The 26,461-nt window shown below is 52.4% G+C and overlaps 1 protein-coding gene across 4 annotated transcripts in view; it reads right to left on the reverse strand.

The window, feature by feature from the left end:
- Window positions 1-1,108: 1,108 nt before the first annotated feature.
- BCL11B (BCL11 transcription factor B) overlaps window positions 1,109-26,461 on the reverse strand; it is a 96,468-nt gene continuing 71,115 nt past the window's right edge. For all 4 annotated transcript variants that reach the window (XM_078054189.1, XM_078054187.1, XM_078054188.1 and 1 more), the window contains one exon: window positions 1,109-8,111. In XM_078054189.1, the coding sequence (XP_077910315.1) occupies window positions 6,058-8,111 (2,054 nt within the window). In that variant the 3' untranslated portion in view covers window positions 1,109-6,057. The remainder of the gene's footprint in view (window positions 8,112-26,461) is intronic.

The following is a 26,461-nucleotide window of genomic DNA, read 5'->3' on the forward strand; positions in this document are numbered from 1 at the left end:
TTCTCCTATCATCTCTGCGGGCAGAACCCACAAAGCATCTTAGCAAGCATGGCTTGGCGTGTGTTCATTTTTTGCAGTGTCCTTGCCAAGATTCTTGGGCTGCCTAGTTTGGGACCTGGTTCATGGTTGCAGAAATGGACTTGAGTGGAATGTTCTTTGTGTATCTAAGAGCAGGAAATGTAAGAAGAGCAGTCAAGAAGGACCCAGTGGGTCTTTGATCCCTTTGCACTCAGGGGTGGGCTCTGACTCTCACTCACAAGGAGGAAACCAAAGGTAACCTTGTGCCAAACTGGCTGAAAGCCAGCGAATGCCTTCTTCCATCTCCATCCTGACTGCTCCAGGCCCAGCACTGAGAAAAGCCAAGTTAAAGGCTAATTCCTTCTGAAAGACCTTGTTTCCTCTTCTGGATCTGGGTGATTATCCCTAAAGAACATTTCCTCAAGTATGTTAACATCTAGCCCGTGGGAGGGGAAGTGAGTCCTCCTACGTGATTTTGTTAAGAGTCACAGAGGGTCAGAGATGCTATCCAGTCCAACAACCTCACTTCACTGATGGGAGACCTGGGCGACCTGACCAAGGCCACAGAGCCATCTGGGTGCTTACAGAAGGGCTTCTGTCTCACTCTGGTCCCTGGGTGCCTCACCCAGTGGCTCCCACTGGGTATTCAGAAAATGTGAGCACAATTAAACTAGACCCGGGTCTTGTCATTCCCAGACAAGTACCTTTTCTTCTAAACCACTTGTTCTCCAATGGGGCCGTCTACGAGAATCACCTGGATCACTTTCAAAAATACTGATGTCTGGATCCCACCTCCACAGATTCTGGTAGAGATTGGTTTGGGTGGGGCCTGGGCACTGGAACTTTCAAACCCTCCCAGGTGACTCCAATGTGCAACCAGGACTGAGAACCACGGATCTAAATCATGCTGCTTTACGAGAGTAAAGAAAGAGAACTGCTGGTCTCTTGGGCCATTGTTCCCAGTCTTCCCAGATACGGGCGCCAGGGGTGCGGGTCAAGAGGAAAATGGAGAAGACCTTCAATTCGCCCTTGGAAATGAGCTGTCCATCCCCCACCCTTGAAAGACACAGAAAAGGACAAGGTTTGGAGATCAAGTTAAATGTCCAATTTATTTTTATAACTTGAAACCAGAACAAACTTGGTTTTGAACAAGCGTACAAATGAAATGGCAGACACATGCTGAACTCAACATTGTGACATTAAGGGAAAAAAGAGGCCCAAAATCTTGTACAGAGAATAAAAGGAACAATAAATATTTTACTAAGCCATATTGAAATGACCTCCTGTCATCTCAACATTTTATCCATAATAAAAAAAAAAAAGTGCCCGTTTCTTAAACAGAGCACAAATACCAAGCAATAATAAATAGTTCCAAACTTGTAGTAAAAGACAGAACCTCCAAGTAAACAACAAAAGCTCATACAATAAGTAATAGAAAAGGTAATAAAAATATTTCGCCTTGCCAGTACAAATGCAAACAACTTAAATCAATGTAACTTTGCTTTGCAGGGTTGAGATACAAAGAGCACCAAAATCACGGATTTGCCTGCGCGCAACAAAACCTTCGCTACGGACCGGGATGAAAGGCTGACTTCCTTACTTTTCACATTTTGCTTAGAGTAGTTCAGCCTCCTCCTCTCCCCATGAAAGACCCTCTAATGGCAAGTGGCAGGTTCCAATTTGGGGCAACTTTGAACAAAGTTGTGGCAGTATGGAAACCAGCCTGAGGTCGGCTGGGTCACCCAGGCTCGGGGCCTCTCTCACTGGGTCATCTGCTCCAGTGTTGGCTTTTTAAACATGAAAGAGAAGCATAATGCTCTTTTCTCTGCAGTCGACAGAGACACAATCTTTGTGCTTTAGGATGGCTTAGTCCTGGCATTCTGGTGACTTTGTGGAAGCTGGTGAGGGCTGGCTAGCTTTCGTAACTACAGGAGGATCACCTTGGAGGCTCGAGTACCTTAACAGGGCATCCGAAGGAAAGGGCAGCCCCTGGGTCTTCAGGTCGGGCAGGTAGGAAACTGACATCTCAGCTTTCTCTCCCCTCCTCCCCCTTTCTGCTCCCTTTGCAAAGGTCAGTGGCAAGGAGGGAAGGGTGTACTGAACAGAAAAGCTCCCAGAAGAAAAACTTCTGCATTTGGTAAAGAATTGCCCCAAAAGATGCTTGGTTATACTTTCATAACCTGAAATAATGGTTTTACAGTTCCTGAAATAAAAAATGGCTTCCTGATATAGGTTTTTTTTTTTTTTAAAAATGTATTATTCCCTCATCCAAAAAACCACCACTTCATTATCTTAAAGCTACTTGGCTTTACAAAAAAAAAAAAAAAAAAGGAAAAAAGAAAGAAAGAACGGGAGGGCTACAGAGAGGGAGAAAGAAATGAAATTGGGTAAAAATGAAAAGGACAAAATAAAGGACTGACAGAGGCTGGAGGATGGAGAGGAAACACAGAGGAAGGAGAGAGAGATATGGAAAGGCACCGAATTCATCCCAGGCCCTCGGCACTCGGAAACTGACGGAATGTAGGTTTCAGCGAGAAAAGCAGCAGAGCAGGTAAGAAAGACAACAGGCCAACACTCTCCATGGGAATGAAAAGGCCCTGGTTGTGACGGGGACTCCTTCCTGAAATCCAATCTGCGCTGGTCTCAACAGCAGCTCACGTCACCTGTGCCTAGCTGATTCACCAGCTCCTTTCACTACATCTTTTGTTTGTCTGTTTCATGTTTTCTCAAGGACTAAAGAAAGCTCCGTTTGCATTCCTTTCTGCTCCTAAGGGCGGGAGACGTGGTGACCCGCCACAGTGGTGACAGTAGAGAAGGAAGATGCTCTCTCGCTCTCTCCTCTAACACCTGACATCTTACAGATGGCCTCTTAGAGAACGAGAGGACTCTGTGAAATACACCGACATCTTTACAAAAACTGATTTCTCCACTCAACACGAATAAAGAATTTCCCATCCGGTCTGCTGTGGCCACACCAGGGAGCCTTGATGCAAGGTTCGGGGCATTCCGAGAGAAGCCCTGCTCGAACAGTCCTTTGTAAAGGCCAATTCTGACAAAAATATATACAACTAAAATGATTTGTGAACCAAAGCATTTAACGACTTCCTTTTGTTTCTTTTCCTCAAAGGTTGTCAAACAACCCTTTTTCTCCTGTACAATAGGACTAAACATACAAATTTTTTTTTTGCAATATTTTATCCTGCCAAATTAAAAAAATATATTATGGCAGCCTGTTTGTTTTTGTTTTTTTTTTTCTTTTTATTTCCAAATTCACTAACAAAAAGGTACATTAAATCCCTTTAAAAGGACAAGCTTACAGTTAAAAAATTACAAGCTCCAGTAAAAATACAGCAAGTGCCTACATCATATGAACCAACCAATATATCCATTCCAGAGGGGGCAGGGAGAGAAAAATAAGTAAAGGTCAGAAATGTGATTTTTTTTTCTGCAAAGCAATAACAATATTAAGCACTTTTTTTTCTACATACTTTTTCTACATGGTGTAGCAATCCCCTTTTAATCCCCAAATACAAGTTTCTATACATTTTTTTTTGAAATAAAAATTCAACACCCAAGGCAGAAAAGAATTTACTAAAACTCCGACTTTACAGTTACTGTGACAAGAACAAATTTATAGACCCACCATTTAAATTTTACTGCAACATTTTCAAGGAAAAGAAAAGGGTTTTTTTTTTTTTTCTTGTTTTGTAAAATGCCCAGGCATTCTCGATTATTACAAATACTGGTCCACTTGTACAGTAATCAAGAAATTTTAATATATATAATATATACTAAAACCCCGTCACCAAAAAGAAAACAATATACACGCAGCCAACTGTGGCATTTTTTTATAACCTAGTAAGCAAACTTGGAAAAAAAAGATCGCTCCAACACACATACACACAATTTTTTTTTACCCTTGTATGTATCCAATACTGTAAACGTATTTTTAAGACAGAGTGCACTAAATTTAACTTTAGAAAAAAAATTAGCCGTTGTTCCTGAATTGTTTGTGTTTTGTTTTTCATTCAACGATATCAACGTGTAACTCGTATCACTTGAGTTTTAATTCAGCAGTAAATCACCTCCACGCCAAATCTAAGCAGCGTTGTCCCACAAACAAAGGGGGTTGAGGATAATTCAGTTAAGATGTCCATGGTTGTGCTGGGCTTATCTCTTCATTTGATTGGGTCTTATGGCATTTTCATGTCCTCTATCTTCAACCAGGATTTTTAAAAATTTAATTAAAAGTAAATGTGGCTTTGTTTGTGTCTAAAGAATGTACTTTTCTTGTTTTACTCTTTTAAAAAGTCTTTTCATTTCAAAAAAAAAAAAAAAGTTTTGCATTTGTCTCAAGAGACTCAAATAGGAAGATCAGTTTCCAAGGCACTCACAACAAATTGAATGGCAGTAGAAAAACCGTCCAATAAATTATTTTATTTTGTTCTTTATAGTGCCAGTATTGTGAATGCCAAGCTTAGCAACACTGACACTCAATCTCAGCCGTCCCTTACAGGTTAACCCACCTCTGGGCCACAGAGAAGAATATGCTGCAATTTCTTGTTTAGAAGCCATTTAATTTAAATGCAAACAAAAGCTTTAAAGTGCGGGTCAACAGAATTCAAATGTCTAATCTTAACAGTCCAATGTTTAGTACCTTCCAACCTAATGGGATAGGAAAAAAAAAAAAAATATTGGGAAGTAGCGCTGGGCACCTTCGGATGGAACTCTTTCCCTGCTTATCCAGTAAAAGGGAACAGAAATTCGCAAGATTCGCCCGCCTGTCCGTACAATGTCATCAGTGTGCACTAAATGAGAGAATACTACCTTCTCTCAGTTCACCTCATTGGGGCACTTGTCTGCTTGAGACATGGTCAATTATCACTGGTAGCAACATGCGACTTGGGATTTCTGTGGTGGGGGGTGATGAAAAGAGAGAGAGAGAGAAGCCATCAAGCCAGAAGAAGCCTGAAAGAACATGGCTGGTTCCTTCTTTTCTGTGTCACCGCAGGTCACCGCCAGCTACCCAAAAAAGTACCCTCAGCCCATTTTATTTAGCCTCATCTACAGCCAAGAGCAAAGATGGCATCCCAGGGCACGCGGACACTCCAAGAAAAGGACCGTATCTGCTGGTGATGCACAACTGTAGGATGCTCTCGGGCCACCTCCCCGGCAGCTCTCAAAAACCCCTATTTCTCTGGCAGTGCTGAGTTTTCCAGGGGAGGAGGGACCTCTGACTCCCCCTCACCACTAAAACGCTTCCTTAGATAATGTAAAGGTTGAAAACACAGGAAAGGCCTCTGTTACTCAGGACGTCATCAGTGCTACATCTCAATTCCAATTCTGAAACAAAGTGCTACAACTTTAAAGATTGTTATCCGCTGTACATCCACCCCTCCCCCCCCCAAAAAAAACAGCATGCCACTTTTTATTTCAGGACCAAAGAAAAAAAAGAAGGAATTAAAACAAAGTAAACAACTTTAAAAGTCATTTAAGTGTTGGCTTCTTGACAAGAAATTACACATGCTTAGCTTAAATCTCAAAAAAGCAGCGCCCTCCCCCCCCCAAATTATAATTTAAAAGATAAGCTTCCCTTCTATATCACTTGGGAGTCATTGCTCAGGCTACTACTGGGTTAAAAAAAAAAACAACAAAAACAACAACAACAAAAAAAGTAAAACGAAGAAGGGATGGATACCCAACAAAATCTCTTAAAAGAATTTAAACAGAAAGAATAATAATAAAAAGTATCTGCACATGCCAAAAAAATTACAAAACCCAATAAATACAGAAATTATTGCACAGTTAAAAGGCTCCACAATATTTTACTGCCTCAATCAACCCTCGGGTTTCCATAGGACTTCGTAGACACAGGTCAGGTTGGAGTGCCGCCTCCCCTGGGCCCCGGGGGGGGGGGGGGGGGGCCCGCGCGGGGAGTGGGGGACGAAGGGGCGCAGACACGGAGGCGAGCGTCAGGTCAGCATTCTCTCGGTTGGCAACGGGTCCGCCGTACAGGTGCGGGGGCGCCGGGGCCCGCGCTTAGCTCCTCTCGGCCTGCTCGATTTTGACGTCGTTAGTCAGCAAGTGCTCGCCGTGCCACTTTTTCATGTGTTTCTCCAGGGTGCTGTAGACGCTGAAGGGCATCTGGCAGATGTCGCAGCGGTACACCTCCTTGCCGATCTGCCCGTGCGTCTTCATGTGGCGCGTGAGCTTGCTGCTCTGCGCGCACGCGTAGTTGCACAGCTCGCACTTGTAAGGCCGCTCGCCGGTGTGGCTCCGCCGGTGCACCGTCAGGTTGCTGCAGTTCTTGAACACCTTGCCGCAGTACTCGCACGTGTCGCTGCGCCGGCCCTCCTTGGAGCTCGGCCGCCCGGGGCCCGGGCCGCCCAGGTGCGGCGTGCTGCCCCCGCTGGCCGTGCCGCTGCGGCCCGACAGGCCGCCGTCCAGCAGGTCCCCGGGCGGCGTGGAGAAGCGCAGGCTGCCGTTCTCGGACGAGTGCTCGGACGACGTGGCGAAGGGCGACTGGCGCGCGTCCGTGAAGCCCAGGAAGGGGTCCTTCATGAAGTGGCGCGACGCCGCGTAGCCCACGAGCCACTGCGAGTACACGTTCTCGGACGGGATGAGCGCGGCGGGCGGCAGCTCCAGGTCCTTCTCCACCTTGATGCGCTTGGCGGCGCTGTTGAGCCCGGGGCTGGGCAGCGGCGCCGGCTTGCGCGGGAAGAGCCCCGGGAAGGGCTCGGCGCCCGGCGCGAAGCCGCCGCCGCGCCCGTTGACCGCGCCGCCCGGGCCCGCGTCCCCGCAGCCGCCCGCGTCGTCGTCGTCGCCCGTGTCGCCGCCGCCCGGCGCGCGCTTCAGGAAGGCGCCGCGCTTGGGCTTGTCGGCCAGCAGCTCGCCGTACTGCGGCAGCGCGCCCAGCCCCACGTTCTCCATGACCTTGCCCAGCACCAGCGCCTTCTCGTCGGCCAGCGCCTTGGCCGCGCCGCCCACGCCGCCCGCGCCCGCCACCCCGGCCACCCCGCCGCCGCCGCCGTTCTCGCGGTTGCGGCTCAGCTCCGAGTCCATGCTGAAGCTCGACTCGGGCCGGCTCTCGTTCTCCAGCAGCAGCTCCTCCTCTTCCTCCTCCTCCTCCTCGTCCTCCTCCTCGGGCTCGTGGCCCAGCGACGGGTCGCTCTCGTGGTGGCGGAAGTCGCCGTCGGCCGCCTTGAGGCCCTCGCCGGCCAGCTCGCTGGTGCCGGGCTCCGGGGAGCTGGCGGCCGAGAGCCCGTCGTCGGAGCGGCCGGCCAGCGAGCCGGCCTTGTGCATGTGCGTCTTCATGTGGCGCTTGAGCTTGCTCGCCTGCGAGCACGCGTGGTCGCACAGCTGGCACTTGTAGGGCTTCTCGCCCGTGTGGCTGCGCCGGTGCACGATGAGATTGCTCTGGAACTTGAACGTCTTGCCGCAGAACTCGCACGACTTGCTCTTGGCGGGCGGCTGCGGCGGCGGCGTGCCGCCGGGGGGCATGGGCGGCAGCGGCGGCGTGCTCAGGAACGGGGACTTGGGGCTGGGCTGGAAGGGGTTCAGGAGCCGGTGCATAGGGTTGCCGCGGCCCGGCGACACGGGCGGCGGCGTGGAGCTGTTGCCCGCCAGCTCGCGGAGCCGCCGCGAGAAGTCCATGGCGGGCGAGTCGATGGCCATGGGGTTGAGGCGCATGACTCGGTCAAAGGCACTGGGGTGCTGGGCGACGAGCCCCATCTCCTCGGCGCTGAGGCGGTGCGGGTCCAGGTGGTGGCGCGGCGGCGGGCTGAAGAGCGGCGGCGTGCCGGGCAGGCGGCCCTCGCCGAAGCCCGGGTGGTCCCGCAGGATGGGGCCCGTCATGCGCAGCAGGTTGAAGGGGTTGCTGTCGCCCAGGAAATTCATGAGCGGGGACTGGGCCACGGCCTCGGGTCCGAGCGGCGGCGGGATGGTGAGCCGCGGCGTGAGCGAGCTGCTGGCCGGCCCGGGCTCCAGGTAGATGCGGAAGCCGTGCGTGTTCTGCGCGTGCTGCAGCAGGAACCACGCGCTGTTGAAGGGCTGCTTGCATGTTGTGCAAATGTAGCTGGAAGGCTCATCTTTACCTGGGGAGACACACGGACAGAAAGGCAGAGAGAGCGTGAGAAGCGGACGGGGCGCGCGCACCGCGGGGCCACTGACCTGAAGGCGCGCGCGGGGTGGGGGGGGGGGGGAGGGCATGAAGCGAGTCCTGGATCCGCGCGGCTCCGGAAGGTGGCCCTGGAAGGCGGCCGCGGGGCGGGGGGGCCCTTCGGAGCGGGCCGGGGCCGGCGACGTGTCGGACCCTCCGGCGGGCCAAGACCCCACCCGACTGGAGAGCTGAAGAAGCTGGCTCTGTGGGCAGGTGGCCCCGGCAAAGCCCAGATCGGCCACACGACCTCAGCAAGCACCCCCAATTCCTAGACCTCGGCTTGCTCCCCTAAAGAAAAGTTGCTCTTATCCCCATCATCTCAGAAGCCAAATGAGGCCGTGTTGTGAGAATGCCTGATGTCAACGATCGAACAGCCGGGACACCTGCAACCATGACAGACCAAGGTTTGTCAACCAAGGCACTACTGACGTTTGGACCAGGAGGATTCTGGGGTGCGGGTCGGGGGGCCTGTGCTTTATAGAATGTTCAGCAGCATCCCTGGCCTCTACCCAGTACAAGCCAGTAGCACTCCCTCCCCCAGTTAGGAGGGTCGCAAATCTCTCCAGGCCCAACCAAATGTCCCCTGGGGGGCGAACCCGCAGCTCACGGCTCCCCCTCAGCTTCAGAACCAGTGATTAGGCAATATTTGATCCAAGGGGGTTCTAAAAAACACAAGTCAAACTCAATTGCCTGGCAAACATTTTTTTTAAAGAGAAATGGCTGATACCTCTGCATCATTTGGGATTTCAGCTATAGGAAATACTAGGGTTTCACACACCAGCACACATGCCGAAAGTACCGTCAAATTTACACATGAACATATAGGAGCAGAAGGAATTTAGCATGTTAGGAAGCCCACTGACCTCCGATTCCCCCTCTGGCCTCACACACACCCCTACCCACCCCGTGGAATCTGGCCTCCGCAGGACCCTGGGCGGGAGGGAGCGGGGGCCACTGACAAGCATGAAGACCTTTGCCGGAATGCTACCTGAATGGGAGAATGTCAAATCTGACGGGGCGGTCGAATGAACGGTGGCAAGTGTGGATCTGTTACATGCCGGCCCTGGTGACATCGGGGGCAAATCTTAGTGGACACTTGTGGCACTGAGCCAAAAACGTTAGTCTTTGTCCACCATTGAGGCAGTCAGAAAATGGAGGCTGAACGTTTCATCCAGAACCTGTCTCTTGGCCGCCCTCCTCAACCTCCGGGGGCAGCCTGCTGCTTTTCCAGTCTGGGTTGCTCCTAATGCTCTCTATAAAGGGGCAGGTGCGGGCAGGCCCTGCTTTCTGCCATGAGATTCGCTCGCTAGCCAGGGAGGGAACAGGGAACAAGACATCACAGCCCAGATCTTGAAAAACCCCTTTTGTTTTTTCAAACTTTCCTGTACCTGGAAGGTTTTAATGCTGATGAAGTATGGTAGCCGCACACTCCCTGGTGAAGCCAAAGCTGCAAATTAATTTTCAGACCCCAAGTCAGAAGGTGACCTGAGAATACAGCAGGGTGCAGAGTGGAGAAGACCCCCCCCATCTCAGCCTCTCCCCAAAAGACCTTCTGAAATCCCGCACAGAGATTTATTTTTTGTTTTCCGTACACAAGTTATGTTTCCGGGGGCTTCACATTTAGCTGTAAAAACCAAATGACCGAAGGACCCAATGTTCACAGGCTCGGCTGGACAGCTTCAGAGGGCAGAGACCTCCCCGCCCCATGCAGGGCCTGAGGTGTCACAGAAAGGGACCAGCCCGTCCAGCAGGCAGGGTGGAGATCCTCCCAGACCCCAGAACCAACTGGGCCAGAACACCCACCTCCTTTGGAAACCAAGACAGGCTTTAGGAGTGTGGTGCCCCATAGTGATCTGTTCACTCCCGGCTCCTAGTCTGTGTCTGCGTGTTTGGTGGTAAGGAGACCAGTGGGCAGGGGGGAAGGACAGAGAGGAAAAAAGAATTGTGAGGTTCGGCTTCACTCTGCTTTTGCTAACAGCTCAAGGAGAACTTCTGAGGCAATTTTCTTTCTCCGGTGTACCCAGTCCGTCTGGGCAATTCAGTTCCCCACGCTGGAGTCCCCGAGGGGAATTTTCCCCGCCTGGAAAACGACAGGGAGGCCTCCCAAGGCCCTGGGCCGCCATGTTTCTCACCGCTGTACGGTGGCACCAACCCTGGGCCTTCCCTTCCGGCACACCCCTCAGCTGGCAGAGAAAACACCACCTCCTGCCTAGCTGATTAGTTAATGGACTTGGGCGAACGGAGCCCTCTGCCTCAGACTGCCGCACAAGAGAGCTGGCCAGAAACCACAATATTTAGAGTCCTCTTCAAATCCTCTTCTAGAGCAAGGCAGAATAAATACGTAATAAATAACAAGAAGATAAATAAAATGTCCCTTTCTGACACAGGAGCTAATAACACAAATGAAGTGCCACATCCTACAAGGTCATAGATCTTCAAATTAAAGAGCGTTTCTGTACCCTTCACCTTGGCTTTTGGAAACTCTAATTAATCGATTTATGGTACACAGCTGCTCTGGTTCTTCATTTTTTAAGTGGGACCCCACCCCCTTTTCCCCGATCTCTTTGTTCATCATCTTCATCTCCTTGGATTTCAACTCCAGAGCATTTCCTATTTCTTGTTCTGCTGGCCACATATTTTCTAGAAAGTTCTACTGCTGGTGAGGAATGCGGATATCAGAAGAAAATGCAGAATTCCCCGGCAGGCCAGGAATAAAGAATCCTCTTCAGCCGAAATGGCCGATTAAAACATTTTTTTAACTCAAAATGGCAGCTGCTGGGAAGCATGTAGCTACATGTTCTAAAGAGCTCAGATGTTTCCACTTCTTGTTTAAAAAAAAAAAGAAGAAGGAAAAAATGAAAAAAAAAAAAGACACTTCTAAAACTCTGGAGCAGCCAAGGGAGGAAGTTACCTGTCCGTAATTCACCCTCAGGTGGGGAAGAGCTATGTGTCCATCAAATCGGATCTCAGAGCCACTGCTCATGCCGGGGTGAGCTCTTTCTTTTCCCACACCCCTGAACTGCTTTGGTTCCCAAACTGTCCTCGCACGATGGCCAGATTCACTGCAGGCGACCGCAGGCGACGGCCTTCCCAGGATCTGACAGCTTCTGACTTTTTTTAAATCTCACAGCCCTCAAAGGCCCTCCCTAGACAACTCTCTTTCCACTCTCCCCCAGCTTTTTCTTTTTTTTTCCCTTAATAAAATGTTCATTTCCATATTACCACTTCATGGTTCTCTCTTGCCTAGAAGTAGCCTTGAGCACTAGGGCTGCTCACTTTTAACAAGTGAACAATGTCAGAAGTCTTTGAAGAGCCACTCAGAACATTTTTCTATTCAAAAACTCACTAAATATTTTACACTCGCAGCACACCATTCACGGACAGCTCATTTTTAAATGCAATGGAAGACCCCTGGCGAGAGCGTTGGCCCCCTCCCCGTCCCAGGACTGGAGGTCACCCCCTCCTCAAGCTCAGGGCCACCTGCCCAGAGGTAAGCTGGCGGCTCCACGAGGAGACCACTTAGCCAGCGACCAAGACAGGATCCACTCCCACCACGTGCCCCGCGTGGCTGCTGAGGTGCCACGTGATCGGTGGATGCCTAGAATATTTTGAAGTGACGTACCAGCAACATCAAACCCGGCCTACAGACCTAGAAATGTCAGCTGCGCTTCGATCACGAAATCCGGCTTGGCAGCTCAGAACCCAGGGCCCGTGTCTGTCCTTGCTTGCTTGCTTCCTTCCTCAGACGCTTTTACTCTCAGTTGGCAGAAACCCAGACTGGATCTTCTTTGCTCTCCTGGCTCTAAAGGGAGTCCTTACGATTTTCTCAACCTGGAAACCCTCCCTGCCGTCTCTAGTTACGAGGGCCTTGATGTTCCCAGCACGGTGAAGTCCCTCAAATCACCACCTCTTTGGGCCTCAATTTCTACATCAGTAGAATGGGAAGAAGATACCTGCCTTTAAAGAGGGCTGGGGGTACCCAGTGAGATCCTGCATGGGGACACACACTGTCCATCGAGCACGACGCAGATGTTACGAGTGGGGCTTTGTAGGTTTCGGTGTATAGTATCCATCCTTGAACCTGGCGGTGCATGTTTAAATCTGGCAGTAATAAAACCCACCAGGAATGTTCATGCAGCCTGCCTCAAGCATGAGAGGCTCCAGGGAAGTGAAAACCTGTTCCCAGCGAGGAAACATCATTTCTTACAGTGACGCTTGGGGACCGACCGGCAACTGGACCCTCCTGCAACGGAGGAGTCTCCCTCCGCCATGAGGGGTTGTTCCTTTTTTTTTTTAATGAGCATTTAAATAATTGTTCTTCCTTATTATGCTGGTTACTCTAATAATACCAATAAAGGTATCAGGGATGTTCAATAAAAAACACACCTTTAATTGAGTAATTATTCAATGAAAAGGCCACAGCTGAGCGCGCTAGTTTAACGGGTTTTTCCAAAGGCCAAGTGACGCCACGAGGAAGGGCACTCGTGCCTACAGGAGAGGAGCGGTCCGCTGCTGCTCAGAGGGGGCAGCGAGGATGCCCCCCCCACCCCCCAGCTCACGCAGGGCCACAGGTGAAATCCCACCCGGGCCGTTCTCCAAAGCCGGGCAAAATTAGAATCGGGACCCTTGGACGCTGACCTAAGAACCGGGTCTTGGCTTCACACAGCCCTCCACAGTTTGCAAAGTGCTCCGTAGCTGGTTTAGCATTTTTGCCAGCATTAGCGCCTTTCGTCGTTCCTCACCCCGCCTCTGAGGAAGGCCAGGCAAGGGCTGCATCCCTGCCGGTGCATGAGGGAATGGAAGCTCAGGGAAGCAAGCGGAGAGAGCCCCGTAGCCAGCAGGGAGAGGGCCAGGGCCCTCCTCAGACTTCCCGGCCCCAGGTTCGCTCCCCGCCGGCTCTCCAGCGCTCAGCACCACCTGAGGGACTGATCCTTCTCGCTACACTCGTCAGGGCCTGTTTTACGATGAAAATGGCCAAGAAGGAGGTTCTCCTGCCATGCTATGTGCCCTTCAGTGAAGGGCACGATTATCCTTTCCTGGAACCCAATCGAGGCCACCGCAGGCCTGGCCCCTGGAGGGGGATGTTTCACAAAGCAAGTAAGCCCACTGGGGGTGGGGGGGGAGGGCAAAAGGACCCAGGACCCAGATGCAAGGCAGGACGCCGGATCCCAGGGTCCCCTGTGCCCCAAGAGAGGGCTTGGTTCACTGGTCCACACCCAGTCCTCCTCCCAAATCTGTAACTGCTAACAATATCGTCTGCACTGTTCCAAAATGATAGTAATTATTATCACTAGTATCCCTTAAATGTGTAGACCCCTTAGTAGTTGAAAAACCATCTCCCCTTTCATGATCCCAGAAAGAAAATGTCAGCTGGCCACCTGGGTGGTTTTTGTAGGTTTTGTGTTCCTATTATCTCTGAGCATGGCTGTCTACGAAATCTAGAATCACCCCTGCTTGATCTGCAGGTACCCTGTGAAACCTCAGCCTCTCTCCAAGTCGGACCTATGGGAGTAGTCACGACAGCAGGAACCCTAAGCCATCATTAGGTCCTTACATGGGACTGTCCACAGCTAAGTAGAGCTGACCTCACCCGAGCCTCCACACAAGCCCCGAAGAACTGTCACTGGCCCCATTTCACGGAGGAGGACACTGAGGGCTGGAAGAGGCAAGGCGGTTTGCCCGAGGCCACACAACCGGCTGTGCTCTTGAGCCCTGTGCCGACTGATAAAAGCCCCGGCAAGAGAGGAACGTGTAGAGACCTGGGACCCCAGGCCAAGGTACCTGGGCATAGCGTGCTGGGCCCGGCACCTTACCTTTTGCTCCAGCCCATGTGCTAAGAAGCGGAGGGGTGCTGCTGTGGGCTCGAACCGCGGTAACTCGGTGAAATCATGCTGATTACATCTCATGGAAAAGTAAGAGATGTACTTTGGTGGGGGTGGGGGTGGGGGTGATATACCACTCCTGTGTGGTCTCCCTGGTGCTCAGCCAGGCTCTGCCTCACAGAGCCCACGCCCCTCCACCACTGCCCGTGGCAGACGTGGCCAGTCCATCCCTGCACTCTCCCTCCAGGCCTCGGAATCTTCTAGATCCTCATTACCACATTCAGCATGCCTCTGCCTCGTTGCCCTCCATGGATCCCAGTGCACAGAAGCCCAGTAAGTGGGGGCCCAGGTGAGACGGGGCTGAACTAACGAGGTGGCAGTGTGTGTTCTGCTGAGAGCCAAGACCCCACTGGCCCTTCCTTTGTTCAGTGCACAGACAGAGGCTGGGCACCCTGGGCGTCCGCCAGGTACTCTCCCTAGATGGACAGAGCTCACGCTGCAGGGGGAGACGAGACACCTAGTGCCCCCTCAATCATTTGATGAACAGTACGAGCACTGCTAGGTGGGCAGCCAGGGTGCCAGGAGAGGGAAGAACGCAGGGGCCTGGCGGAACTGGGGCTTAGAGCCTGCGGCGTGGGGCTCCCGTCTGCACGGCCTCCTTTAGTCCTCGTGATAACTACACACCGCGACCACTGACAGGAGCAATAAAGGAGGCTCAGGGAACTTCAATGAGTTGCTCAAGGCCACATTATTGGCCCTGGGTTATTGATTAAAAATTCATCATCTGGGCTAGATTCCAAGCTCCCTGAGGACAGGGACCGAGCCGGCCTTGGCCGCTGCTGTGACTATGGCCACCCACACAGCGACCAACGCACACGTGCTTCAGAACTGCGGGTGACCTGCGAAAACGCTGTGTCCCATGGCCAGCACTGTTGACCACATCGTCACCCAGACGAGGGTGTCTGGGTGAACCTGCCTGGCCCCACAGGGCTCAGCCTTCACCTAGTGTACCACTCCCTGGGCACGTCGGGCACAGGGCCCACCCAACATGCCCACGCCTCTCAGCCACAGCGCCTACCACCGGGCAGGCCGGGATCCCAGGGGACTCCAAACAGAACCTGGACACTAGGCCACGGCCACCGCCCCACCCCCCTCTAAGCCGGCGTCAGCAGGACGGGCGAGCAGGCCACCCACCCATCTTCCCGCATCACAGGGCTGACGGCCCCTGCTGCCCAGGGCAAGGGAGAGGCACTCAGCCTTCCCTCACCCTCCTGATCCTCTGCTTGGGGCCATGTGTTTACACACGGGCTGGCACCTGCTGTTCCCTGCGCCCAGATTACCTGCCTTTCCTTCTCTGCCTGAAAAATGTCTTTTCAGACCCTGCACCACCGCCATAGTATTCCCCGGGCATTTGGGGAATACTACTTGATACCGATCACACGTACTATCATAAGCTGTCCTTGACCTTGGTGTGTTCAACTCACATGCGATCTGCACGTGTCAATGCCGGACTTGTACTCTCAGGCAGATGCTCACAGAAACTCTAGGAAGTGGGTTTTAATCCAGACTTACATAAAAAAGAAATGAAGTCTCATCACAGCTACATGCGGGACCCAAGGTCATATGGTTTCTGGATCACAGAACCCAGATTCACACAGGATCTGAGTCCCAGAGCCTGTGCTGCGTCCAGACACACAGCTGGCTGCCCCCTCCACACGGAACTGCAGCCTCCACTATCATGGGCCCTGGCGAGGGGCCCGGAGCAGGCACACAAACCACTCCACCCACACCCATGAACACCAGCAAGCTGCGGGCTGGGGTACCTCGGCTGAGACTAGACACCTGACACAGGTGGGAGGACTCCGCTCAGCCTCTCAGCGTTTGGGGACAGTCCACTGACCCTGCCAGCATCCCAGGGGCAGAGGTCCACTGTGTGCTTCATATGCCTGGAGTTAACTAGGGCTGGGAGACCGGGCCTCCAGCCTCCCCCACAGCCTCCAACTCAAGCCCCCAACATCCCCCTAGGCAGCTGTGCACAAAAACACCACTGAATCTTGCTTCAAGCAAAAGAGACATACCTGGGAAGTGAGTGAACCCAAGGAAATCTAACTATATCCCAAATGCTCTAGGGACATGCGCTTCTCATTCATTCATTCATTCATTCATTCATTCATTCACCTCACTATCCAGTTATTCACGGCAGACACGATTCAGAGGGATTGGCCACGACCCCTCCCCTCCAGGAGGCCACAGGTAGGAGCTGAGAAGCGGGGGTGAGTGAGTGGACACAAAGGATCCTAAAGCAGAGCAGAACCTGCTGAGGGACTTCAGAGCACCTGGGGAGGAGGCAGGCAGGAACACTGCACGGACGGGAGTGCAAGCCGGGGAGAGGGCACCTGCCCAGACCACGGAGGGAAGGCGTGTGGATGTAGGGCACTGCACGTGCACCCTCAGGGCTGCAAAGAAGAGAAAAGCCCGGGGAGGGGAAATGGGAGATGCAGCCGGGGAGGGAAGTACCTCCCAGAGATGGCACAGATGCCTGCTCATGGTGCAGGGCTGTCCTCACTCGTCCACACTCACCGTCCAAACCCAGGGCTCAATATTAAACACGGGGAAGAGGTGCTGCTCTCAGGTGTCCTTATCCTTCTTTTAGGGAAACCAAGGAGCACATGAGGACAGTACCCAGGATCGCACTACATCTGGCAGCCCAGAAACTGCACTGTGGTAGCAAACGATGAAAGGATCTGTCCGACACCACGTAGTCATTTGCTCCATCCCCCCTTCCTCGGCTCTATGATGCAGAAAGCACCTGCCGGGCTCTGTGCTGAATGGAGGGACACAGCAATGTATGTCTGCCCGCATGGAGCTTGTAGTCAAGTGCAGGGGCTAATGAGTCCCCACGTTTCTAGTAAGGCTTTAGGCCATGAGGTCACTAAGAGAGACTGTGACATGAGGCGCAGGATCCAGAGGAGGAACAGGCGGACAGCGTGGGAGGATCAGGGAAGACCTCTCCGAGGAGGAGCTCCTGGAGCTGAATTCAGAAGGAAGGAGTCTGTTGTGCAGAGCAAGAAAAGAAAGTGTGTGCCTGGCAGAGGAAACTGCACACATAGAGGCATGGAAATGGGACCCCAGATTCACAGAGGCAAGGAAAAGGATGTGGGACTGAAAAGGGGGTTTCAGATCAATCTGAGGAGGCTCTGGAAACACAAAGAAATGGAGCCAGATACAGATCAAATTCCATCGCTATCAATTCCATCACGGTGAAAACTCTGATTTTTTTTTTTTAAATATGAAGATTTTCAAACCCACACTCAAGGCCTACTTGAGTCAAAAACTGTTCGATGCAACAAAATGTCAGTACAACCAAAGGATGAAGGGGAACCCCTTGAAGGGCTCTTTCTGAGACCAGATCCACCCTTTCCAAACTGTGAAACCATAAGATATAAAGAAATGAAACCGGGGAGGGGTGGGGGGGGCTGGAAAATGCAAAGAGGAAATTTAAAATCCAATCTATGAGGCTCACTAGCCTACAGGGTGGCTTCAAAATCACTCTCTCCAGCAGGAGTTCTATTATTCCATCAAGATTCTCATCTGAACCACCTAGGCCTGTGATCCAGCTTCAGGAACAGGGTGGTCCAGGTTCTCAGAGGAACAAAGAAGTATTAGAACTGAACTGCAGCTGCAGGCACCATGCACCCCAGATTTCCCCAAACAGTCTCGATTTCAACTGCTCAATTCTGTGGTCAGGCCAGGTGTGCAGTTCAGGCTCAGGAAACAGCCACCCAGCCCTGAAACAAAGCAATATTGCTGACCACGGGGGCATCTCGGGGAAGGGTGAGAACGGTGGTGTTTGCTAGTAAGATGGAAGAGCCGGAGGCCCTTCTGACACACGGAGTGATTTTGTATGTGGCAACGCACTTACGGCATTCTCGAAAAACTACGGCACATTCCTCAAGATCATCTTTATAGAGCTTCCCCCCCCTTTACATAAGGCACACAAATCAGCTGGAAATAGTATGTCTTCCCCAAAATAGATGAATGCGTCGTCAGATTCCCTTGAAATCTTTCTGTCGACTTCTCTGAAAAGGACCTACGACAGTGGGTTCTGGTGGGCTGAGAGATACACTTACTTTGGTGGTTTTGTTCCATCCCCCATCCCCCCCAAATATACGCGGTTCTCTGAACGCACCGTAGCACTCTGGGGACAGGAATTTAGCAGAGAATGTGCAGGGGAAGCATGAAGCAAATCCTCCTTATCATTTAATGGAAAAATAAAGAGTGAATTAAGAAATAAACAGGTAAAAAAACACACACAACTCAAGGCGTGAGCTGCCGGTGTGAGAGCCGGTGTGTGTGGGCGTGTGCACACCTCGTGGGTATCTTCACGCACGCGTTCCGGCTGACACAGGAAGTCTCTCTTCTCCATTATTCATGACTTTCTTCACAAGGCAGGAATAAGGCTTCCTTCCTTTCCTTAAATCCACAAAAATCTTCACATTCCACCCCAAGAAGTATTGCAGGGGCAGTAAATCTCGTTTTAATGGAGTATACGTTTAGCTCTGAGGAGATAATTGACGTTATGGAGAGCCTCGACGCCGAGTTATATAGGTTAGCTAATGCAGAGGGGACTCATTACCCACACACTACAAACAAGTAGTAATATATGTATATTGTTCAGAATGGCGTCATAGCCAAAGTGTTCCGGTCCGCAGGGATTGATAAAACACAAGAAAACAGCAGACATGCACTTGTAAATTTGTCTCATTTGTCTCTGAAGTTAAAGGTTATTCCCTTGTTCTGAATTTGTAATAAAAACATGCTAGCCCAAGGTTTGTGGAGGATGTTTGAATATTTAAATTGTGTATAATGATAGGCAATTATAGGATGAAAACTGGACCATGTGAATGGGGGAGCACTGTCTGGATCACCAAGTGTTTTCCCACCAACGAGTCATCTGTCTTTCACGTGCCACTCTTCCCCCTCCCGGAGAGCTGTGGGGACTGTTACCAGGTCCCACGGCCACCAACCAGCAGCCAACCAAGCTGGGGTTTGCTCGGGTGCATGGGTTCCTCCCTTTCTCCTTTTTTTCTTTTAGTTTTGTTTTCTTCAACACGCACAGCACATCTCTCCAACCACAGGCGGGGACCGAGGCCACGGCCCCTGGAGGACGACCCGCCACACGCCGTCCTTCTGCAGCCGGACAGCGCTTCCTCGGGGCAGGAGGCAAGGCCGGGTGTGGGGAGGGGCCTGCCGGCAGAGTGTGAAGGTCCCCCAGCCCCCGATTGGGGTGCCCGTCGCCCCAACTCCCTCTCTGGTGGCACGCCCGGGGTGGCTCCATGGCACCCTGGCTGGAGCCGAGGTGCCCGCCTGGCCCCGTCCAGGTTAACCAACTGCAGTGTTTGAGTTACTCCAGCCAGCTTGTCACCGAGCACAAAAGTCATCAGCGAGTGAATGTTCTTTTCTGCACCACAATTAAGACGAATCAATACGACGTGCCGCAAATGGTATTTTACTCTCAATAAGAACTCGAGCTGAGTTTATTCAGAATATTTTAGCGCTTCCCCGGGGGATTTTGGGCCGACGCAGATGGCAAATAAAGTACTCAGCCTAAGGCTACAGCACATTATGGTAATTCTAATGTCAGATGTACTTTAATATACAGCTCTATTTAATCACCCCATTATTTCACATTTCCATATGAAAAACCTGCGGCACTTCGGCAGCGCTTTGCCTCTTCCACGGTGCCAGCTTCCTCCAACCCGCCGGCAGCCAGGGAGATGGTCATTCTCACCAGACGCAGCTCAGTGTCGAAGTTTCCGGGTGCTCCGTGCACAGCCGAGCCACCAGGCATGATCAGAGAACCAGAGGATTCAGAGGCGTACCAAATGCCACGGAGGTTACAGAAAAGCCAGACCGAGCACCCCCACCTCCCCCACGCACAGGTTCTCACACACACATGCACACACGTGACGGGGACACAATTACATGCATGCCCTCCACGCTGCCCGGCTCCATCACCAGCAGCCTCAGCATGGTGGCTGGGCAGCCCAATGGCTAGATCCAACCGTGGCTCGGGGCTGGTGGAAGATGTGGTTCCCGCCGTGGCCCACAGAGCCCGTGCCAGGGGGTTCTCACAGCACTGCCCCCCCGCCCCCGCAACCAGGGGTACATGAAAGCAGCAGCAATGCCAAGGGGCAGGGGCACTGTGCTGGCGGTGACAAAGGACGTGGGCAGAGCAAGTGGGGGGCCGGGGGGGGCAGGGGAGCTGCCCAAACTGCCTGTACAATCTGGGAGCCAAGAGGACCCCAGGATGGTGCTGTCAGGTTTGCACTGGAGAACCCGAAGCCGAGAAGCCCAGGCCCCAGGGGAGGTGGAGTCCTGTGAATTCCAAATGGCTCTTGCACCTCCAGGCTGGCTCTGCTGGCCAGTTGGCAGAGAGAAGCCAGCGGAAGCCTGGGTTTTGGCTGAGCCCAGGAAATCACTCTCTCGCGGTCACACGCATACTTGGCCGTGCGGCCTTCCAAGGAAGCCCGGCACAAAAGCCGCCGACCACCTGGTTCTAGATTTCTCGAACAGGAGTCTGCTGATGGATGAAGGGACACCTGGCACCTGACCCTCCCGGCTGCCCCAGGAATGAGTCAACATTAAAGCCACAGAGCACGATTCTTGTAAATGGATACAGTGTATGTCGTCAAAATGAGGTGCTTGCCTGTGAGCAGGCTAGGTCCGGTTCCTCCCGCGGGGTAACAACCTCTCAGGGAAGGAGGCAAGTGAGGAGAGAGAGGAAGGGAGGGAGGGTGCAAGCAAGCGAAGGAGGAAGGGCAATAAAGGGGAGAATGTCCCAGCGTGCGATGCCAAAACACTGGCAAATTCCTCACAACTGTTGGTTCACTGATAAGGTGGTCAGTTACCTAATGCTAGCAGAGCTGTATTAGAAGATCCACGTAGGAGATATTTTAGAGAAAACTGCTTGCTTATTTGAAGGCACAGACTCTGGCCAGCCTGGCCATTCCAACACCTGCAGATGCAGCTGGGACAGCTCACCGCCCCTCACCGGCCACACCGGGGCCGCCCCTTAAACCCGGATCATCCTGCCACTTCTTTTAAAAATTTGCTTTGGGGGTAAAAATCAAGTGGGGCACTCATTCTCAATTTCCAAGGCTTTAGATTTCACTCGGCTATTATTGCTGATGTGTAAACCTAAAAATGGGTCCTAATAATCTCCGGGCCTTTTTCTGGCTGTAAGTTTGGGGAAAAAGGCCAGACCAGTGGTACCTGATGGAGGACTGTTTTGCCCATGCAGAGAATTTTGGCAATGTCTTGAGACATTCTGGATTGCCACGATTGGCAGAGGGGAGGGTGTGACTGGCATCTACTGAGTCGGGGCAGGGATGCTGCTCAAATGTCCTACGACAGGAAATCATCCAGCCCCAAAGGTCAGCATTGCCGCGGATGCACAACCCGGGGACAGACCAGACCCCTCACGTTCAGTACCGGCCTCCTTGTAGGCTCTGCAGCTGAACCTGCAAAACTGACTGCACGAGAGAGAGAGAGAGAGAGAGAGAGAGAGAGAGGAGAGGTCGGGATAGAGGGTGGAGAGAAACTGAGAGTCAGAGAGGAGGAGGAGGGGCCGACATCATTTACTTTTGGCAAGAAGCAAGCTTGGGGCATCCCAGTCAGTTTCATCATTACAGAAATCATCTGAATCCGAGTCGCCGGGGACGGCAGGTCCGGGGCTCCCAGGGAGCTCTGTGCCTTGCTCCCCCCTAAACAGGCAGGGGGAGCGGGGGGCCATTAACGGTGCCAGCACGACCCGCTCCCCAGCCCTCCTCCAAAAACCCTTCCGCCTGAGGGTCGCCTCCCTCCAGAACTGGGCTCTGCCTCCGGTGCAGGGATGTCAGGGGCTGCCCTAGATTCGGCTGCTCAGATGTGAGCCTTGCAACAGCGGCTGCAGGAGATGAAAACCCAAATATACTTCCTGAAGTCAAAGAGATAAAAATACAATTTCTGCTGTGTAGGGCACTCTTTCACGCTGCAGCAATACTTACGGGGGGGGGGGGGGAAGGGGCGGGCTTGGGGGGGGAGCGAGGAGATGACCACGCAGGCTTAAGTAAATTCCTTTTTTTAAAAAACACACGATCCGGAGAGATTACATAAAAAGTACAATTAAGGACCGCTCAGAATCCCGAGGCCTTCGAGAACGTGCTGCCTCCGGAATATTTTTAGAACAATCACTGGAGTGATTCTTCTTAGTTGTAGAAACACTCCAAATCAGAAAGTCAATTTTTCCTCTATTTGCAGAAGTGAGCTGGCTCCACTGGACGGCAGGCGCGTGTTTTGCTTGGCGGCTGTTCACAACACTGTCTTGGCAGCGTTTCCTTGGAGCGCGCACGGTGAACCTGGCGCTCACACACAGTAGCACTTGCATTTCAAACGCCCCAGCCACGCTTCCCTAATAACAGCCTGGGAACTGCAAAACCCCTGTAAGCCCGGCCCTTTAAATGGGGAACAGAGCGCAGCCTTCGGGGCCCTTCTCACCACAATAGGGGTTGTAAACTGGGGCTGGGGCTTTCAATAAAGATGTTAAAAGGCAGGAAAAAAAAAAAAGCCAATGCTGCCACATTCTGGGGATGGTGAAAGCTACCTTCCCCCTCGCCCCCTGCTCCCCCCCCCACCCCCCCAGGCCCAGCCCTGGCTGGCTCCCCTGACCCATCTGCCCTCTGGACAGGTACCAGGTTGTCTCCGGACCTGCTGAAGTTTTTGCCCAGGAAGGGGCATGGGGACTCCAGAACCACACTGGGGCTGGGGGTCCTTGGGCCTGACAGATCCGGCTCTCCTGCTTCTAGCCTCGGCTAACGTGAATGAGGGAACTTGACTGTGGGCTGTTTCCTTCTCCTCCAGCGGCAGGAATACCTGTACGGGGGGATCTAGAGCATGCATGTAAAGAACCTTGCACCCGGTCAGCACTAAACCGAGGAAGCTATTGCGCGAATGTGAATGAGCACATGAATGAATGAGTGGGTGAATGAAGGAATGAATGAATGACCATAGGATGGAGTGAAGAAGGGGGAGGCAGAGAACCCACCCCTCCCCTCCCCTTCCTGGGGCAGCAGCTGTGGCCCCGCCCTCCCCACCAGGGGAGCCATCACTCAGAAAAGGGACTTCCAGGTACAAATTTCCACCCCTCCCTGGAAGCAAGAAATGTAGCTATTTGGGCCTCTTAGAACTGGCTCCTCACCACTGTCTCTGCTTCACACGTTCTTCTTTCTTTCTCTCTGTGTTGTTTACAAAGGTTTCATTATGTTTTCAACTAATCAGAAAGGCCCCGCTAATACACAATTAACATGTGATTATAAAAAAAAAATTAAAATAGCTTCTAGAAGAAGGAAATGTAATTAAGTAGAGAATGCTTTTCAATAAGTGCTTGCTTTAACCCATTGTCAGAACACAGTCTATGTTCGTCCACAATGCCTGGAACAGATGCCAAGGGCAGAATGTTAAAAGCAAGTTAAAAAAAAAAAAAAAAAAAAAAAGGACATTATTTTCTGGAGGAATAACAGCCATCGACTTGGCACGACATGCCGAAATGCCGGAAAGCTCAGATTCTGCCTGCAGAGGGGTGACCTCCCCCAATCCTCTTACCACTCTCTCCAATAAAAACGCTTCCCTTCTAAAAAATAAAATAAATGAGTAAACCCAAATCCAGGATCGTAAGAATGAGCACAAGTGAGCAAAGAAACAATAGTGACATACACACCTTTACACACTCCACTGTTAACAGATGTTTTAGTCCAGACCACAAAGAGAGCCTGATATCACCACTTTCTGATCAAGTCTGTGATCGTTTTGTTTCAAATCATTTCGGCCAAATTTCAGAAGGAATCTGTCTTTAAAAAGCCCAAGTCTAAAATGGGTTTTTAACCTCACGTTCAAGAAGCAAGCTGACAAACTGAGGGATTTTGTCATTTCCCCGCTTTTCTTCCCCCTCAAATCAATTCTTTATGCCAACGAGGTCCAGCCCTGGTACTGGCCCCCGGGCTTGTCAACGTGAATGAGGGCCCCGCAGGTTTTGATGGTTTCTGCCATGGCCCCAGAGCAAATGGCAAATTCAACAAGTTCCCAAGGAAATGAGAACTCTGTGAGAAACGTGTATGGCCCTGCACACGAAGCATCCGGTCTTCACCATAATTCTCCTAAACATGATGGGGAAGAAGCACAATCGGGAAAGTTGGGGCTGGTGGCAGGGCTGCCTTACCAGGGACCTGTCCTCCCTCCTCCAGGCCTGAGCAGAAAACAAGCATTTTCAGTCCCAGACTATCCCCAGTGGCGGAGGCAGCGGTCGGTGAATGTCATGCACCGGCTCAGAAAACACACCCTCGTGGGCCAGGCCTGCCAAGAAGCTGGGGCTTCTGGATCAGGGCTCCACAGTGGAGGCTGAGCGGGGGCCCAGGGCACGGCTGGCCCCCAGCAGTGCTGCCCCATGCACCCCGAGCAATGGGCACAACGCTACAGGTTTCTGGTCCAGGCTCAGCAGTTACTAGCTGGATGACCCTGGACAAGGCACTCCACTTCTCTGTATCTGTCATTCAGTGTGACATTCCTCGCCTATAAAATGGCCCCAAGAGTGAGCTCATTTCTCTGTCTTTTGGGGAGAAGAGTGAAGAGTGGAGACTCCAAGGAGGTTCCACAGGAAGTGCCGAGACCCAGGCCTGGACAGTCTGGCTCAAGAGCCCATCGTCTTAACCACAGCACCGACTGCCCTCGACAACAGGGACCACCAGAGAGCTGCCAGATTCATACCACAGGCACCGTGTCAGCGGGGCCTTGTTCCGTCCTTATGGCAATCCCAGAGGTACATACTTTCACTGAGGTTCAAAGGTGAGGAACCCGAGGCTGAAGATTTACTCACGCTTGCCTGAGGCTACCCAAGTTGTGAAACCAAGGGCGGGTAACAAGCAAGATCGCCCAGTGCCCCCCCCCCCCCAACCAGTACTAGATAGGGAAACCAAGGCTGCCCAGTGTGGAGAAAGGACTTCCCAAGGTCACACACCAGCCAGGCCCTGGTTCCTGATCCAGGAACCTCACCAAACCACCACAGGCCCCAACACGGTGGGTCTACTCAACCCAGGGCTCCTTCCGGAAGGGAAGAGAAGCCGCCAATGTCTTCCCTTGTCATTCCTCATGTGTCCTCTGCAGGGCTCCCCCAGTGCCCCGGTTTCACAGATGACACCAGAATGAAAAGGCAGATGGCATATCCATGGCCTATATCCCCAGCCCAGAGTCCTGTCCTTGCTCTGTCCCACCACACTTCCCTGGGACACAGAACCCCGAAAATAATGGCCTGCCCCCATCAAGTACTTGCCCGGTACCTCAGTGCGTCATCACTAACCCTTGCTAGCCTCGTCACCTCGGATTCCAGAGAGAATCCAATGCTTAGAGAGGTCTCTGCCTGAGGTCACACATCCCGAGACCTGTAGCCCAGGTGGCACTCAAGACAAAATGTAAGTCTCTGTGTGACAGTCCCTGCCTGCCCCACCTCCCCAGGGACAACAGGCCTCCCTATAAGAGGAGCCTCGGCCGGTCCATCCCCATATCCCTTCATCACGTGGCACAGTCTGACACACAGTAGGTGCTTGCTCTCCCAACACCTGCTGGACTCAAGTTGAAATGCCTGCCTGCCGCCCAGAAGAGCCGTTAAAATTCTGCAGTTGGCGCCTGCCCCTTGCGTCTGCACAGCACGGCAAGAACTGACAATTCTTGCTAGATAAATATCTGGAAAGAAGTCGGGAAACAATTAAAACTAGAAGCTAATAAATGATGAAGAAGCCCATGAGCCAAGTCCTGGCCCACTTCCCAGTCCTCATTCATGCATCAAAAAACCCCAGCGGTCCGAGGCTTCAAGAGGGCAGCTGGGCAGTGGGGCTGTCCGACGTAATATAAATGGGAATTAGATATGATCGAATGTACTCGTTGCAGTCCCAACAGCAGCCACTCTCCCGACTCCCCTTCCCGTGGCTCCCCAGCCACGCCCCTTCTGGGGAACTCGGGACAGATGATCTTGTAACTAGGCAACCAGGAGGAAAGGTTCCAAAGTTCCTCCACAGGAAGGAGAACGCTGCATTCTGCCTGGTGGCTACTGGGACACAGCACTGTGACGCTCTCTTCTGGACCTTTAAAAAATGGGGGTGGGGGGTACTAGCTATTCCCCCAACGCGAAGACTTAAATGTCCTGGTGTTCTCTCTTCCCCTAGCAAGGTAGGTGGGCCAGCCCGCTCTGCAGGGAGACGGCCCCGTGCCCCACCAACAACCACCGTGGCCATCAACGCGTCTGCACCCACAGGTCCCAGGCTCGCCCTGGGCAGCAGCCCACCCCCTCGGAGCATGCACCCTCTGCAGCTGTTTCCACAAATGCTCCCAAGATTCCAGGAGACCGAAGCCTCACAGGTTCGGCGGGGTCAGCTGC

This window comes from Halichoerus grypus, chromosome 8, assembly GCF_964656455.1.
Source record: "Halichoerus grypus chromosome 8, mHalGry1.hap1.1, whole genome shotgun sequence".
NCBI classification, from domain to species: Eukaryota; Metazoa; Chordata; class Mammalia; order Carnivora; family Phocidae; genus Halichoerus; species Halichoerus grypus.